Source organism: Athene cunicularia (assembly GCF_003259725.1).
Source record: "Athene cunicularia isolate RWA chromosome Z unlocalized genomic scaffold, athCun1 chrZ_part1, whole genome shotgun sequence".
Lineage (NCBI taxonomy): Eukaryota > Metazoa > Chordata > Aves > Strigiformes > Strigidae > Athene > Athene cunicularia.
In genome coordinates this window covers 24,165,868-24,179,322 of record NW_020799142.1, presented here as the reverse complement: position 1 = coordinate 24,179,322, position 13,455 = coordinate 24,165,868, and the positions used below count along the sequence as shown (strand labels likewise).

Below are 13,455 nucleotides of genomic sequence, written 5' to 3'. Positions count from 1 at the left end.
ATTTTCTCTGTGTGGACAAAACCTCACGTGCTCAAATCAGCTTTGTGTCTGTTTAATCAGGCTCACTGCCTCAGTAGCTAGACAGACTGCTTGGGACACAGTTGGGAGCATACTGTATAAACATGAGTGATAGATCTGTTACCATGGCTAGAATTGCACTACGATTAATTTCACATATATTACACACATACCATGATAACGACACGGAAGACATCTTCAGTAGACTTTCCAAGGTTAATATCAACTATGATACAGACAATAACAGAAGACATCTCTGTAGGCAGTCTCATGCAATGCTATTGCTTTTCTCAGATGAATGTGTATTTTCAAACTTGCCACAGAGAAAAACACCGAAAGTTAATTTTTTTTTCCCAACATGGACTTTGTATTATATGCAGGACACATCTGGAAGAACAGTTGTACTGGTTTTAACTGGGATAGAGTTAACTTTGTTCACAATAGCTCATATGGTAATGTTTGGATCTGTGACCAAAACAGTAACACACTGGTATTTTAGCTCTTGCTAAGTTACTACAGTTTCCAGCGGGCTCCTGTGTTCCTTTCCCATCCACAGACATGGGAAAAAGTCCATGTGCTTAAAACTGTAGAACTTCTCTCTGCTGCTGTAGCTACCAACCTGAAATCACCAAGAGCAACAGGTTCCAGAGGAGACAGGAAATTTCACTGGAAAAATTAGTGCTAGCTTTTATAGCTATGAAACTTCTCTCACTTAAAATCCAGAGAAAAATTACACCTATGCAAAATATAAGGTAAAAATGCTTTTGAAGTACAAAGTTCCAGTAAATATAGATGAATATTACATTTCTTTCAGTGAACAATGTTTCAAGGTGATCATTAAAATAATCAAGTTAAATTTGCTTCATTTATCTATTTAAAAAAAGGAAATACTGTACATACCATATTCATTATAGTGAGGATATATGATTCCACGTGTTCACTTCCATGATATTCAACCATCTTACTGTCTGCAACCACAAGCGTCTCCACCCATCGCTCCTTGCTGACAGAGCGCCGAGAAACTTTTCTGACAGCCATATGATTTTGTTCCCATCTCTCCCTCCAATGCTGCTGCTGTTTGAAAAAGCTGAGGGTATCTGAAAGAGTAAGAAGCAATGCCGACTTGAAAATATTTTCCAGCTTGATTTGAAGGGTATGGCTGTAACACTTGCAGACAGAATGACAGCACTGCAGAATCACTGCATGATATAGGTTGGAAAGAACTTCTGCCTGTCACCTACTACCACCACAGCAGGGCAGGGCCAACTCCAAAGTGACACCAGCCTGCTAAGGGCCCTGTACAGTAAAGTTCAGTATCCCCCCCAAGATGAATTAAACATGCATCCAAAAGTTACCCCTACTCAAAAGCCAGTGATTAAGGTGCAAGACAGAGCCCAGCTGAAAAAACTGAACTGGGGATGTCGTTTTCAAGGAATTTCTCTTCTATAGTTTGGTTCTAAACTCTTTAATGACACAAATTGATAGTTTAAGATAAAGGATACGCTTTCTCTACAAGAAGCTCTTACTCCCAAGCAGGATGGCCCAGTGCTGAGCACATCCATGAATGGTTTGTCCTGTGCTTGGAAAATATCCCCAAATAGTGGGACACTTCACCAGTAGGTGTCATCTAAATACCAGCCACACAGACGGCCGTGAGCTTCTCAGATGCTGTCATGAATGACTGACTGGAGAGACACTTACTGTTTCCACTATAATTTTGGGATCTGTGCATCCAAAGCCTTCTGGGAGGAAGTCTTTGCTCTGTAGAGTTACTAGCAATCTTTCACTGCAGTCAGTGAGGCCAATTACTCTCCACTCATTCTAGCTTTGAATGCCAGCTCGCTGTGTCACCAGGGTAATATCTGGGATATAAATACTCCTAAGCCCAAAAAAGAAGTGAGAGATGCCAGTTTGACAGTAAGTGGTGGCATTTTTCCAACTCAGAAGCCAGAGAAACACTTCTACAGTACTGGGATTCCTGGAGTCCTAGGAAGGATCAGGAGTACTTGTTGCTGTTACAGATACTGCAGTAGTCCTTTGGCATCTCATGTATGGAAGAGGATGTCCATATTCCAGATGGGGCACATCTGCAAGCCAGAAAGACAGCTCCTGCTTTGAAAAGGTTACAGTCTGTCCAGCATTACCCCTACTATTGTGTGGCAGGGGACAATCATCCAGATCATCTCCACCTCCCAGCACTACCAAGTGCTGAGGTACAGTAACCCAGACAGTTACTCTTCTTTTGAAAAATGGATGATCTGGCAGCTAGGTCCCAAATCCCGTGTTCATACCAGCACATCTTATTATTCCTCTGTCACGACTGTGCTGTTTGCCCTTTAGAAGACCTAAGTGCAGACAGAACATGGCATCTCGTGTGCCATGATGGTGCCTACAAAATGAGGCACCATTAGACTATTAATGATGTGTAAATACATCTCTCATTGTAAAAGAAGATGCACGGCTTTATAGAAATTGGATCTCTAGGAGAAAGAAATGCTGGTATTGATAACACAATCAATGTGTAGAATTGAAATATGCCACACTAATAACCAAAACTACCACAGCCACATCACACATTTAGAACTGAGCTGCAGTGAGCAAGTGTGTAGTCAGTACACAGTAGCTCCATGAGTTGACACACACTGTAACCAGTTATCACTGCACCACAGTACAGGAAGGATTTCAGCCAGTACCAGGCACATAACACTGAGAAACAAACGAACCTACAAACCTAACCCAGACAGATTCATTCTACTAGATGAAAATCTATACGTCCCTGGGCTACCTTTTAAAGGAAACCGTACAAAGCTGAAATTGTATACTATGAAAAATGTCATGTATTCTACATAATAATAAAAATTGTGGATTTATAATAAATAGATAGTAGATTTATTTTTGCATGCACTCATTTGCATTTCAAAAGATGCTGAAAGTACTACTTGTGAAGGACAAAGAACCGTAAGATTTTTGACCTGCTTGGCAAGACAAACAGCATAACAAATAACTGAATGTAAGAGAAGTTTGACTAAATGTAAATAAATTTCAGTAAGCATGTAAGCTTATAATTTTTACTATCCACACACTGGCACAATATAAAGCTGAAGAATATTGATTTCTTTTGTGATTACCAACCCAAATCACTTGTCAGTGTTATTCTGTGCACCCAAACAGACTCTGTCCTGTAGATATGTCAGCTAGTAAAACTTACTCAATAAGGGAAGTTGCCACTTGTCTACATGGAAGAATATAATTTGTGAGTAAAGACAAAATTAAGTGGGTTGCTTATATGATTTTGTTTGTTTAGTGTTTGGAGGATTTTGTTTTAAGAGATGGGAAACAGACTATCACTGCCCTAACCACACTAACCCAGGCAGCACCATCAGTCCTGCTGTCTTCCTCAATCTTTGTTCAATTACTACAAGTCACCTCTATGAGGGGCTATTTATAAGCTGCAAACATTAGTGTCTCATACATTTGCATGGTTTTCAGCATTCTTTTTTCGCAGTTCTCAGCATCTACATTTTTAAGGGTTTTGTGCTGAGAAAAACCTTCCTCACAGCTATCCGACAAAAAAATCTGTTCAGACTGCTGATTAAGTGATTTGTTTATGGCCAAATAAAGCATCATGCCAGCTGTCAGGCTTTGTATTTACATCTAATGAGTTTTGTTTATTGTCTGGTCAGGTGATAGCACAGGAGGTAAAAATGTTTAAAGCCATACAGACTGCAACAGTGAAAAACCCTCAGGGAAAAGTTTGGAGTCCTGGTTTAGTATAAGGTTCTGTACTGCAGGAAAATCTCAGAAGAAATTAAGTTTGTGAAAATTAATGCCAGGTAGCAAGAGGATTCTGAAGACAAAACTACCTCCTCAGTGACCAGTTCTCTCCTGTGCAGGGATCTAACCTGGAAGAGTGTCATCTAAGGACTGGATCCCTGCTGTGTGAAGTCTTCTGACAGCTTTTTTAGTTAGATGAAGCAAAGATGGAGAACGTCTCGGAACTACACTAACACACAGGCAGCTACTAACTATGGTTCTATTGCTTTTATGTCTCTCCAAATGATGATTGTCTCTGTTAAGCTCTTCATTCTGAAGCAAAACAGTTTCAGCTTGTTTTTACCTTAAATTAGAAAAGTGTTGAAAGTGATTTCAGATTTCCTGAGAAATTTGAGGCACCTTGTTGTACAGAAATGGAGCCCACCTGTTCAGGAATACCCAAGTAGTGATGGATGGTCTGTGGCCAAGTAACTAACAATCCTGTCTGAGAAAAGCCTGTCTCCCCATACTCTTCCATCATAACTGCTGAGCACAGCACACTCCACAAGTAGCAGAAGTGAGAAAGGAGCTACCTGAATCCTGAGGGTTTCCATGTATTTTTGAGAAAGAGATAAAACACAGGTAGGTATAGTGCTGGAGTCCTTAGGAACAGAAATGAAGGTAGTGCTGAAAGTATACCCAGGATAGTCTAAGGCTAAAGAAAAAGATGACTGGCAAGAGATTCAACAAACAAACTGCATGAAATTCAACAGTAATACTCAGAAGTTTCTACCCCTTGTGGGAGATAATTTTGCACATATGAAACTTTTATTAGAAAACCTGATTCAGCCAAACAAGTCACATACAATGTTCTATAAATCACATGTAATAACCAGCCATATCGCTGCATAACCAGGAGAAATAGTGTAGATGATAACATTCTGTCAACCTCTAGTTAAAAAAGGTTGATGAATTTCAGCAAAATTAAAATCGAAATCCAGATAGTGAAAAATAAAAGTGTCCCCTGAAACCATCCATACAAATCCTACTTGACTAATTCAACAACATATACGACACTTAACTCTCAGCTACAAGTCAAGATTTTAAGTTATCTGTAAGGCTCAACTATATATGAAAAAACAGTATTACACAAACTTCAGTACAGGTCAAACCTGTATAGCTTCTGTGTAGGTATGAAAAGTTATATTCTCTCTTTTAGCAAATCAATTTTGTTTTTCATTAGGTAATAACAGAACTATATTGTAAATTGTAATCCCTATTAAGAAAGAGCTTTCTAATATTTAAAAAAAAACCCCAAACAATAGTTTCAGCATAAAAAACGTTCAAGTTCTTCACCTTGATCAACTCATCCACTCAAAATGTTACCTGATTAGGGTTTTTGGTTAATTTCTGCTTCACACACCACCTCCCCCAAAATACCCTTAAAGAACAGATATGATTCACCTCACATAAAGACAATATGTGAGATTTTCATATCAAAAACTTTCTTCCATCTTTGTTTCCTGTAGGTGTTGCTTAAGGAAGAGTGCAGCATACCGTGCAACACAAAAGGACCTCAAGGTGCCAACTGTACACAGGCACCTTTCAACACCTTTGGAGATAGAAACACAGGGCTTTGAAGAAGCAAGGTGAAAATGTCTGGAAATTCCCAGAAGAAGATAATGCAGTCTACAGCTAGAGGCTGTCAGACAAAATATAGTAGTACTGATCTATGTCTTCATTATCAAACCTAATCTCCTCTCTGTGCAAGAGCTCTTTCATTTTTACCACTCTATAATATTCAGTCAAAATACTACACCTCCAGACATGAGGTATGAAAATACTAGAAATGCTAAACTAATAAATCCCACACTGTTTAGAACTTGCTACATTATTATTTTTCCTATAACTTTCATTTTGTCTTGATTCTAAGATGTCCCTTTAGTTTAAGTATTAACAAAACCACTATGGTTTTGGTGTGAGTTCTGCTCTGTTGAACAAAATCATTGTACAAGGGGAGACGAAGAAACATGTGAAATCATCATTTAGAACATTAACCTAGCACTGAAAAGTATACATAAGTCCAACCCTAGAGGAAAGGCTGAGGAGTGACTCAGCTAATAAGAATTAAAAGGATAGTAAGGCAGAAGAAACCAAAAGAGTTTTCTGAAAAGTGAGTATTATCCGATCAGCTTTGGGCTAGATCTAATAAAGGACTTGGGGTTTCCCAAGACTGTGCTCTAGATACCACATGCCTGGATAAAGAAGGTGGGACCTTCTCTTTCACTCATGAAGGGAGTAACACTAATAACTGATTTACTGCAAGAAATTACTAATTATTTACAAAACTCAAACACAGTAAGTGAGCCTCTTCCCTTATTCTAACTATCTCTGCTGAAATAAATAAGGCAGCTATCTAGAAAAGCTCAGTGAAATCAAATACACTATACACTAGAAATTTTGTACACATACAATCTTCTTATGCATACAATCGTAGTTACAAATATCCATAACAAAACTAACCTGCATGCTGACAATGTGAGAGTAAGGGCTATATGGAAAAATTGTTATAAAACACACAAAACAATGTAAATTTAAAACAGAATAGGTAACCAAACCAGCTCTTTTTATAAGCATTTCTAAAACAGGCTAAGCTAAATCACACAAATGCTTTCCAAGTGTGAAGCAGTGTTCACACAGGAAACTTAAAGCCATTTAATCACATACTTCCCCACATTAACAACCCTCAAGTCCCAACAAAAATAAGCATGGAGAAAGAAAGCTTACAACTTTGCAAGCTTTGTTTAACATTCCTACTGTCAAAAACATGAAGTATCAAACAGTGAAGTCACACAACTATAATGCAGAATGAAGCTGAAATTGAACCTGTGCTGACTGATGCACTTAATCAGATAGTGCTGCAGAGTGTGTCTGCCGCTCATTACCACTTACACTGGAAAGATGGAATGATGCATGTTCTGGGCCACCAACATCAGGAGGTACACAAAGAACAGCATCTTGGGAAACAGCTACACCTCAAGCTGTCTACATTTTGCAAGCACAATTTTCATTCTATCTGGTCTTTTTTTTTTTTTTTTTCCTAGGGATTAAATCCAAGTCAATAAGGGACAAAAAATGTGTAAAATGCTGTTCTATGCTGTTCTAGAATTACATTATTCAATGTCATTTGAACTTTCCATGCTCATTCACTTGGTAACTTCAGTGGCTGTTTCCTCTTATTTTGGTGAAAACAATGATGTGATGGATTAGAAGAATAAGATGACTTTTCTATGAAGTAATCTAGCACCTTATAAAATGACATCTGATAACAATTTAATTTGCAGCACAATTCTACTTTCATTTGATGAAAACCAAGTATCTTCTGAAACAGAATATATCTCCCTGTAAAACAAATTTGCAGATTAAAAATTCCCAATAAATTATATTTATGTCTTAGCATCTCTCACCAAATAATTTTAGAACTGTTGATCTAGAAATGATGGAGAAATGCAGTTTTGTGGACCCATTATGATGCAAGTGAGAATTTAAACATATGGGCTTTATGGATAATTTTTCTTCTATTAACATATCTATATGAAAATTCATTTGCAAAAAATGAATGTAAATAACTTTATGTGACATCCTGAAGTAGCTGTCTGGGCATTGTCAGGGTCGATCTGCCTTCCATCAAAGTTAACCAAATATTATCCAGAAACTCTTGAATTAGACTCCAAGAATTTCTATCAAAAAAATGTTCCATAAAATTCATTCACATAATAAAAAAAAAACCCCAACTTGTTATATGTTGGTGATCAGAGGTCACTAACCTGCTTAAGTCAGGAATAATGCTAAAAGGCTACAAGGATCTTACTCACTACAATAAAGATACTGAGGTGTTGGAGTGTGTCCAAAGAAGAGCAATGAAGCTGGTGAAGGCTCTAGAGCACAAGTATTATGAGGAGCGGCTGCGGGAACTGAGGTTGTTCAGCCTGGAGAAATGAAGGCTCAGGGGAGACTGTACTGATCTCTACAATTACCTGAGAAGAGGCTGTAGAAAGGTGGGTGTCAATCTCTTCTCCCAAGTAACAAGCAACAGGGCAAGAAGAAATGGCCTCAAGTTGTGCCAGGGGAGGTTTAAATTGGACACTAGGAAAACTTTTTTCACTGAAAGGGTTGTCAAGCATTGGAACAGGATACCCAGGGAAGTGGTTGAGTCACCATCCCTGGAGGTATTTAAAAGGCATGTAGATGCGGTGCTTAGGGACATGGTTTAGTGGGTGGACCTGGCAGTTTTAGGTTATTGGTTGGACTTGATGACGTTAAGGGTCTTTTACAATTTAAATGATTCTATGATTCTATTCCCTAAGCTTGCATGCTGTAGGTAAAGTTTGTGCAGGCACTACCGAATTCAGCAGTGAAAGCACTGAAACTCTAGAAGGATACAGGTTTTGTGGAGCTTCTTGGACATACAGACAGGAAGACAGTTATGAACAAGGAGGATCTAGAAATTTGCAACACAGGTCTCTGGAGTGCCCATTAGTTCTTAAAAATTACCTAAGTGATTTCCACAAGAGGCTGCCCTAATGCCAACTCCAAGAGGTGGTGAGAATGTAGGAATGGTGGAGAGAATCAATGCAAGGAAAGATGCCACAAAAAAGCAAAATTATGCTGGAAGAGACAAAGGACAGGTAAGGATTACCTGTAATTCTAAGGATTTGGGCATGTGTGTGATTCAAATGGAAGGTTTGCTCTTTGCATGTGGTTGAGATAAGAGAGCAACGTGGTTTTCAAGCTGTGCAGATTGCAACCAACCACTACGACTCAAGGGGCAGCTGAAAGAGGCCTCCATCTCCTGGCTTTAATAAGCTTGTGTACCCAGCAGCAGGCTGGGTTGCTGTATCACAGGAACTAGGGAGAGCCATACCTCTTGGGCAAAAGCATTAGGAAGCTTATGTACACAAACATATATTTAAATTCACAGTACTAACTGAATCTAAAACTTGTAAAAATTAGCAGTCCTCTCTTCCAGAAAGAATGACTGAGAATAATCACATATGATTCAGGGATTATAAGTAAACCGGTGAAGTTCTCTGTGCAAACATTTTACTTCAGAAATGTTGCACAGCTCCTCTTTTATCAGATACTGAATTCTGCATGGTACAGATAACCACCAAAGTCCCAAAATGATGAAACATTTTGTTCTGTTCCCCAACAGAACCACAAGCTGAAGTGCAGCAAAGGAGGAAGGTATGTCAGCCTAACGCTCTCCTCCAGTCCATAACATGTGCTTCCTTCCACATTGGTCCATCCTCCAGCCAGGGTATAAATCTCCTGTGGGTTCAGTGGGAATAAACAGCTGCAGAGCAGAAGAGGAGGGTTTGGGATTCCCCTTGGTGGAAAACAAGAGGCCTCTCTTCCCACTTGAAGTCTGGCTCAGCTCTCTACACCTCCCCAGAGAGGACAGACTGCTTCTCCATACACACAAGATGCTCATATTGGCTTTTTCAGCTTTGCAACAACTGAGGAAGTACTCCCTCCACAAAAATACCCTTAATAAAATCCTCCCTGTACTATCACCATCACCACACAACCTATACGCCCAACACTATTTTGCCTGTTTATGCTCCTCCATGCAGAATCAGAAATGTTGCATGGATTTAAAAGCCTCCTCTAGGTCTCCAAGAGCTGACCACTGCAGGAACTTCTCTCTGGCTCATCATTTCCTGTCAGTAAATACAGCCAAACCAGACACTTGCATCCCTCCTCTGCTTGAGAATAACCAGTACAGAACCAGCTGGGACCAGCTGCTCCTGCCTCCTCTCCTGAAGGAACAGAAAGTCTGAGGTGAACACACACACGCAGCATAGAGCAGCCACGAGATGCCACCACTCCAGTGCTTACCCAGCCTGTTGGGTGGTCCCAAAACAGAATGAGCCTCTCTGCGGGCTGTGACTTTGCTCCAGCTCATAGCTTCACCCTCACAAAGAAACTTCCAAGTTAACAAGAACTGAATCTCAGCAGTTTGGTTTGTAAATGTCTGTGAAAAGCACGGCTGATGAAGAAAAGCTATTTCATGTCACCCATCTCTGTCCTCCTGCTTGGCCTGATCTCTTTGTGTTCTTCTGCACTTCTTGCCCTAACTGCGCCTCTTCTCTTCCTGAAACACAAACCAGCTGCCCTTGATGAACTGCAAGGTTCCAGCTCAGCTGTGATTCCCATGAGCAATCCCAGGCATCCTGAGCCCCTCATGCCATTTTAGGGCCAACTCTTTCACACTCAGATATTGGCATGCTGTGCTCCACCACCTCCACTTTGCTTGGACTTGTTCTGGGTCAAAGACAGCTCAGAAAGTACTGCTCAGCTCATCCCCCAGGAAGCAACAGATATCACTGAGTCAAAACCAGCAAGCAGACAGTTGTGCCTATCAGACTCCTTCAAGCTTGTGAATTAATTATCCATATTCTTCTGACTAAAATGTTGAATCATGGAGAGATTTTTCAGTGGAGGGGAGCATTAACTGCTTTGCAAGTGGCAGATTTTGTCAGCTGTATTTGTGACATGAATGTTACAAAATACAGAAATTCAGGATATGACACCACTTCAAAAGAGCTGAAATCTGCCCCATCCTAGGTGCACTGTGGAATGAATCACATTCAATTACATACTGGGACAGGGCCCACTTACCTATACATGGGCTGGCTGAGGACAGAACAGACTCCAAAAACATTTAGCGACTGAAACAGGTCCTCTCTATTGTGCCAAAACTAGGTCACCAACAGGTACAAGCTCTTTATATTTCCACACTTTCCCAAGCCCACAGCATGTATCCTTGCCTCCAGACATCCTACTGGGTACCATGAAGGAACACCACCTACATATATTAAGTCTATACAGAAAACCTAACAGCTATTGAGTAGCTGCTCTGGGACAGTCTCTTGTAGTTAAACAAGGAGTTTCATGTTCTCCGTATAAAGTTTTCTGTCATGGGGAGGGCTCAAAGTCTAAATAGGCTCAGTAGAGAAACAGAAACTTAACAATATTCCATAATAACTGACTCTCTCCAGCTTCCAAATCACATTGTTAAAAACACTGAGCAAATTTGCCCTTCATTATCTCCACTGACTTCTGAAAGTCAATGGCAGTTTTTTCCATCTCAGCTACTATTACTGGAAATAGTAATTTTGCAGTTTTTTGCACTTGTGCAGTATTACGAATACATCAGGCCTATACTTTATAGACACAGACACATTTTACTATACACAGAGATTATTTTTATAGTACCTTAAAAGACATTACATTTCACCTCTCTTTATAATTCTAGTATTTGATTCATTCACTCCCTGGTAAAAAGAGAACAAAAATTATAATATCTGTGTGGTAACAGAGAGGGAAAAAAGGTGGCAAGAGGTTAAACATAGCAGTAGCATCCAGTATAGCTCATATTTGTTCTTTAACTAGTCTTAACCATTGAAGTTGACTCCCTTAAGTTACAGAAGTGTTCTGTAGCAGTGTTTCCTGACCACTGATGTTCCATGAAGCATCTATAAAACAGTTCAAAAAAATTAACTTTTCTACACATACGAGCAAGCCAACAAAAGAAGAGCCACAAGTGATCACTGAAAGTTTAGCCAATTAAACATAAACAAAACTGTACAAAATACTCATTTCTTTTCTCACCCAAACCTGCAACTAAAAAAGGGCTCAGAAACACTATTCTGTAACAGCAGTTAGTAGCAACCAGCAATCTTGACTTGATATGAGTTAGCACAGAGAGTATTCATCAAAATATTATTATAGAATTCATTTCTGACGTTACTACAATGTTTAACTGGTTGCCTCTATGGCTGTACATTCAAGTGATTGAAAAAGTGCTGTTCTGACACATGAATATGTCCAGAGCTGCAGGAAAATTTTCAGTCTGCTACTTTTGTCAGCAAAAATGTAGATTCAAGTCAACCGAAACTATCCTCAAATTAATGTTGATACTTTTAAATTGATTGTCAAAGGAACACTGTAAAAGTCAAATATTTCACTTCAATGATTTCAAAGTGAGACTTTTTTAAAAATTATGCAACCATTTTCAGCCTGAATACAGTTCTGTTTACTTAAAACAGGCGAAGAACATGAAAGCTAAAAATGTTTCATTTCACCCTAGAAATTAAAAACGCTTTTTTTTTTGCGCCTAAGTAAAACGGTTTAAAACCTGAAATAACTTCTATTTTTTTTGTTTTTCATCACAGCAAAATCATGTTTCGGAGTGTGACCTAACATACATGTAATTTTTCTCTTACACTCAAATCCTGCTTATTTTCCAGCTTGACCAGTGAACCAAAACTTTTTGTACAAAAAGCAATGCGCCGGTCATACCTCAGCAGCCGCAAGCAGAAATCACTTCTGAAAACTTCCTTCCATGTTTCCCTATGGGGAAGCAATCCTCATACACTTGTATTTGACTTTTTCTATTTTGGAGTAATGAGAAACTCTTATTCCTGCTTGACCTTTAGCTATAAAACACTGACTGATGCCTTTGGCTTTCTGTAGCATCCTTGCATTTCTAAGACATACTTGCCGCCACAGCTCAGCAGCCTCACTGTCCCAAGAGAGATGTTCTTCCAGGGCACAGAGCATCCACCACTAACTAGGTTCCTCTCCAGGTGACGTGATCTTTGTGTACCATGGATATATAATGCCATTCCTGAAGCTTGATGGAGCAAAATGGCACCCCGTCCTCTCAAGTCCTCCTCTTTTCACCAAAAATAACCAACAAGGACTTGCCCCATCAGGCTTTGCATACCCCAGTAAGTTAAATCTAGTCAGGGAACAAACACACCCAGGCACTGGAACGCGTTTGCCTACTCTATCAGAGTGGACAGTTCCCAGCATAGCCTCAGTGAGGGTCAACAAGCATGCTCTCAATCGACTCCTGAGCATGGCACAGGAGTGGACACAGGCCAGGAATCCCTCTCAGTAGTCCACTCTGTTCAAGAGGCTGAGAAAATATATGCACACAGACAGTTCTGTGCTACTTTATGGCAATGCCAAAGAATACTGGAGTAATCAATTTATTAGTACAAACATGGTGTCATTCTGTAGGAATAGTGGTTGCCATGAATATCTACAGTGTTACAGTACAAGAGTAAATGCCAGCTCAGCATTCACCTTACAGATACAAAGTAGTACTATAAAACAGAACACATGGTGTACGGAATACCACTGGCATCTTTTAAATAAAATTTTTCAAGCAAAGTTATTAAGGAGGATGTCTATTTATGTTCACCATTGTGGCTATTCTATAAATTTACAATGTCATGTTTCTGCTACACATTCTGGCATGGGATTAGTATTTTAAGGGTATTTTTATCACTCAGTTACTCAAATATGTTCGCGTTTCTAAGAAATAATAGTTTCTAGTTCAGCTTTTAAAATGTACAGTTTAAACTGTGACATGTTGCAAATCTCTTTCAAGACATCAACAGAAAGGTTACTGAATACCTGTACACATGGGAACTTAGTTGAAACCATCCCAACTGGCATCCTCTTATTCTTTGACACTACCACAACAAAAACCTTGGTTAGATTTCAAGAAGATAGATTTACCTACTTTAACTTTTCCATATGTGAAAATAAGTCAAGAAATCAGCTAAAAATGTATTTTTCAAGACTGAATTTGAGAGAGTTCTCCAG

General features: G+C 39.3%; 1 protein-coding gene across 1 annotated transcript in view; it reads right to left on the bottom strand.

Annotated features, from left to right (window-relative positions):
- ADAMTS12 (ADAM metallopeptidase with thrombospondin type 1 motif 12) overlaps window positions 1–13,455 on the bottom strand; it is a 170,344-nt gene that overhangs the window by 79,917 nt on the left and 76,972 nt on the right. The window contains exon 4 of the mRNA XM_026865819.1: window positions 919–1,115. Coding sequence (XP_026721620.1) covers window positions 919–1,115 — 197 coding nt within the window. The remainder of the gene's footprint in view (window positions 1–918; window positions 1,116–13,455) is intronic.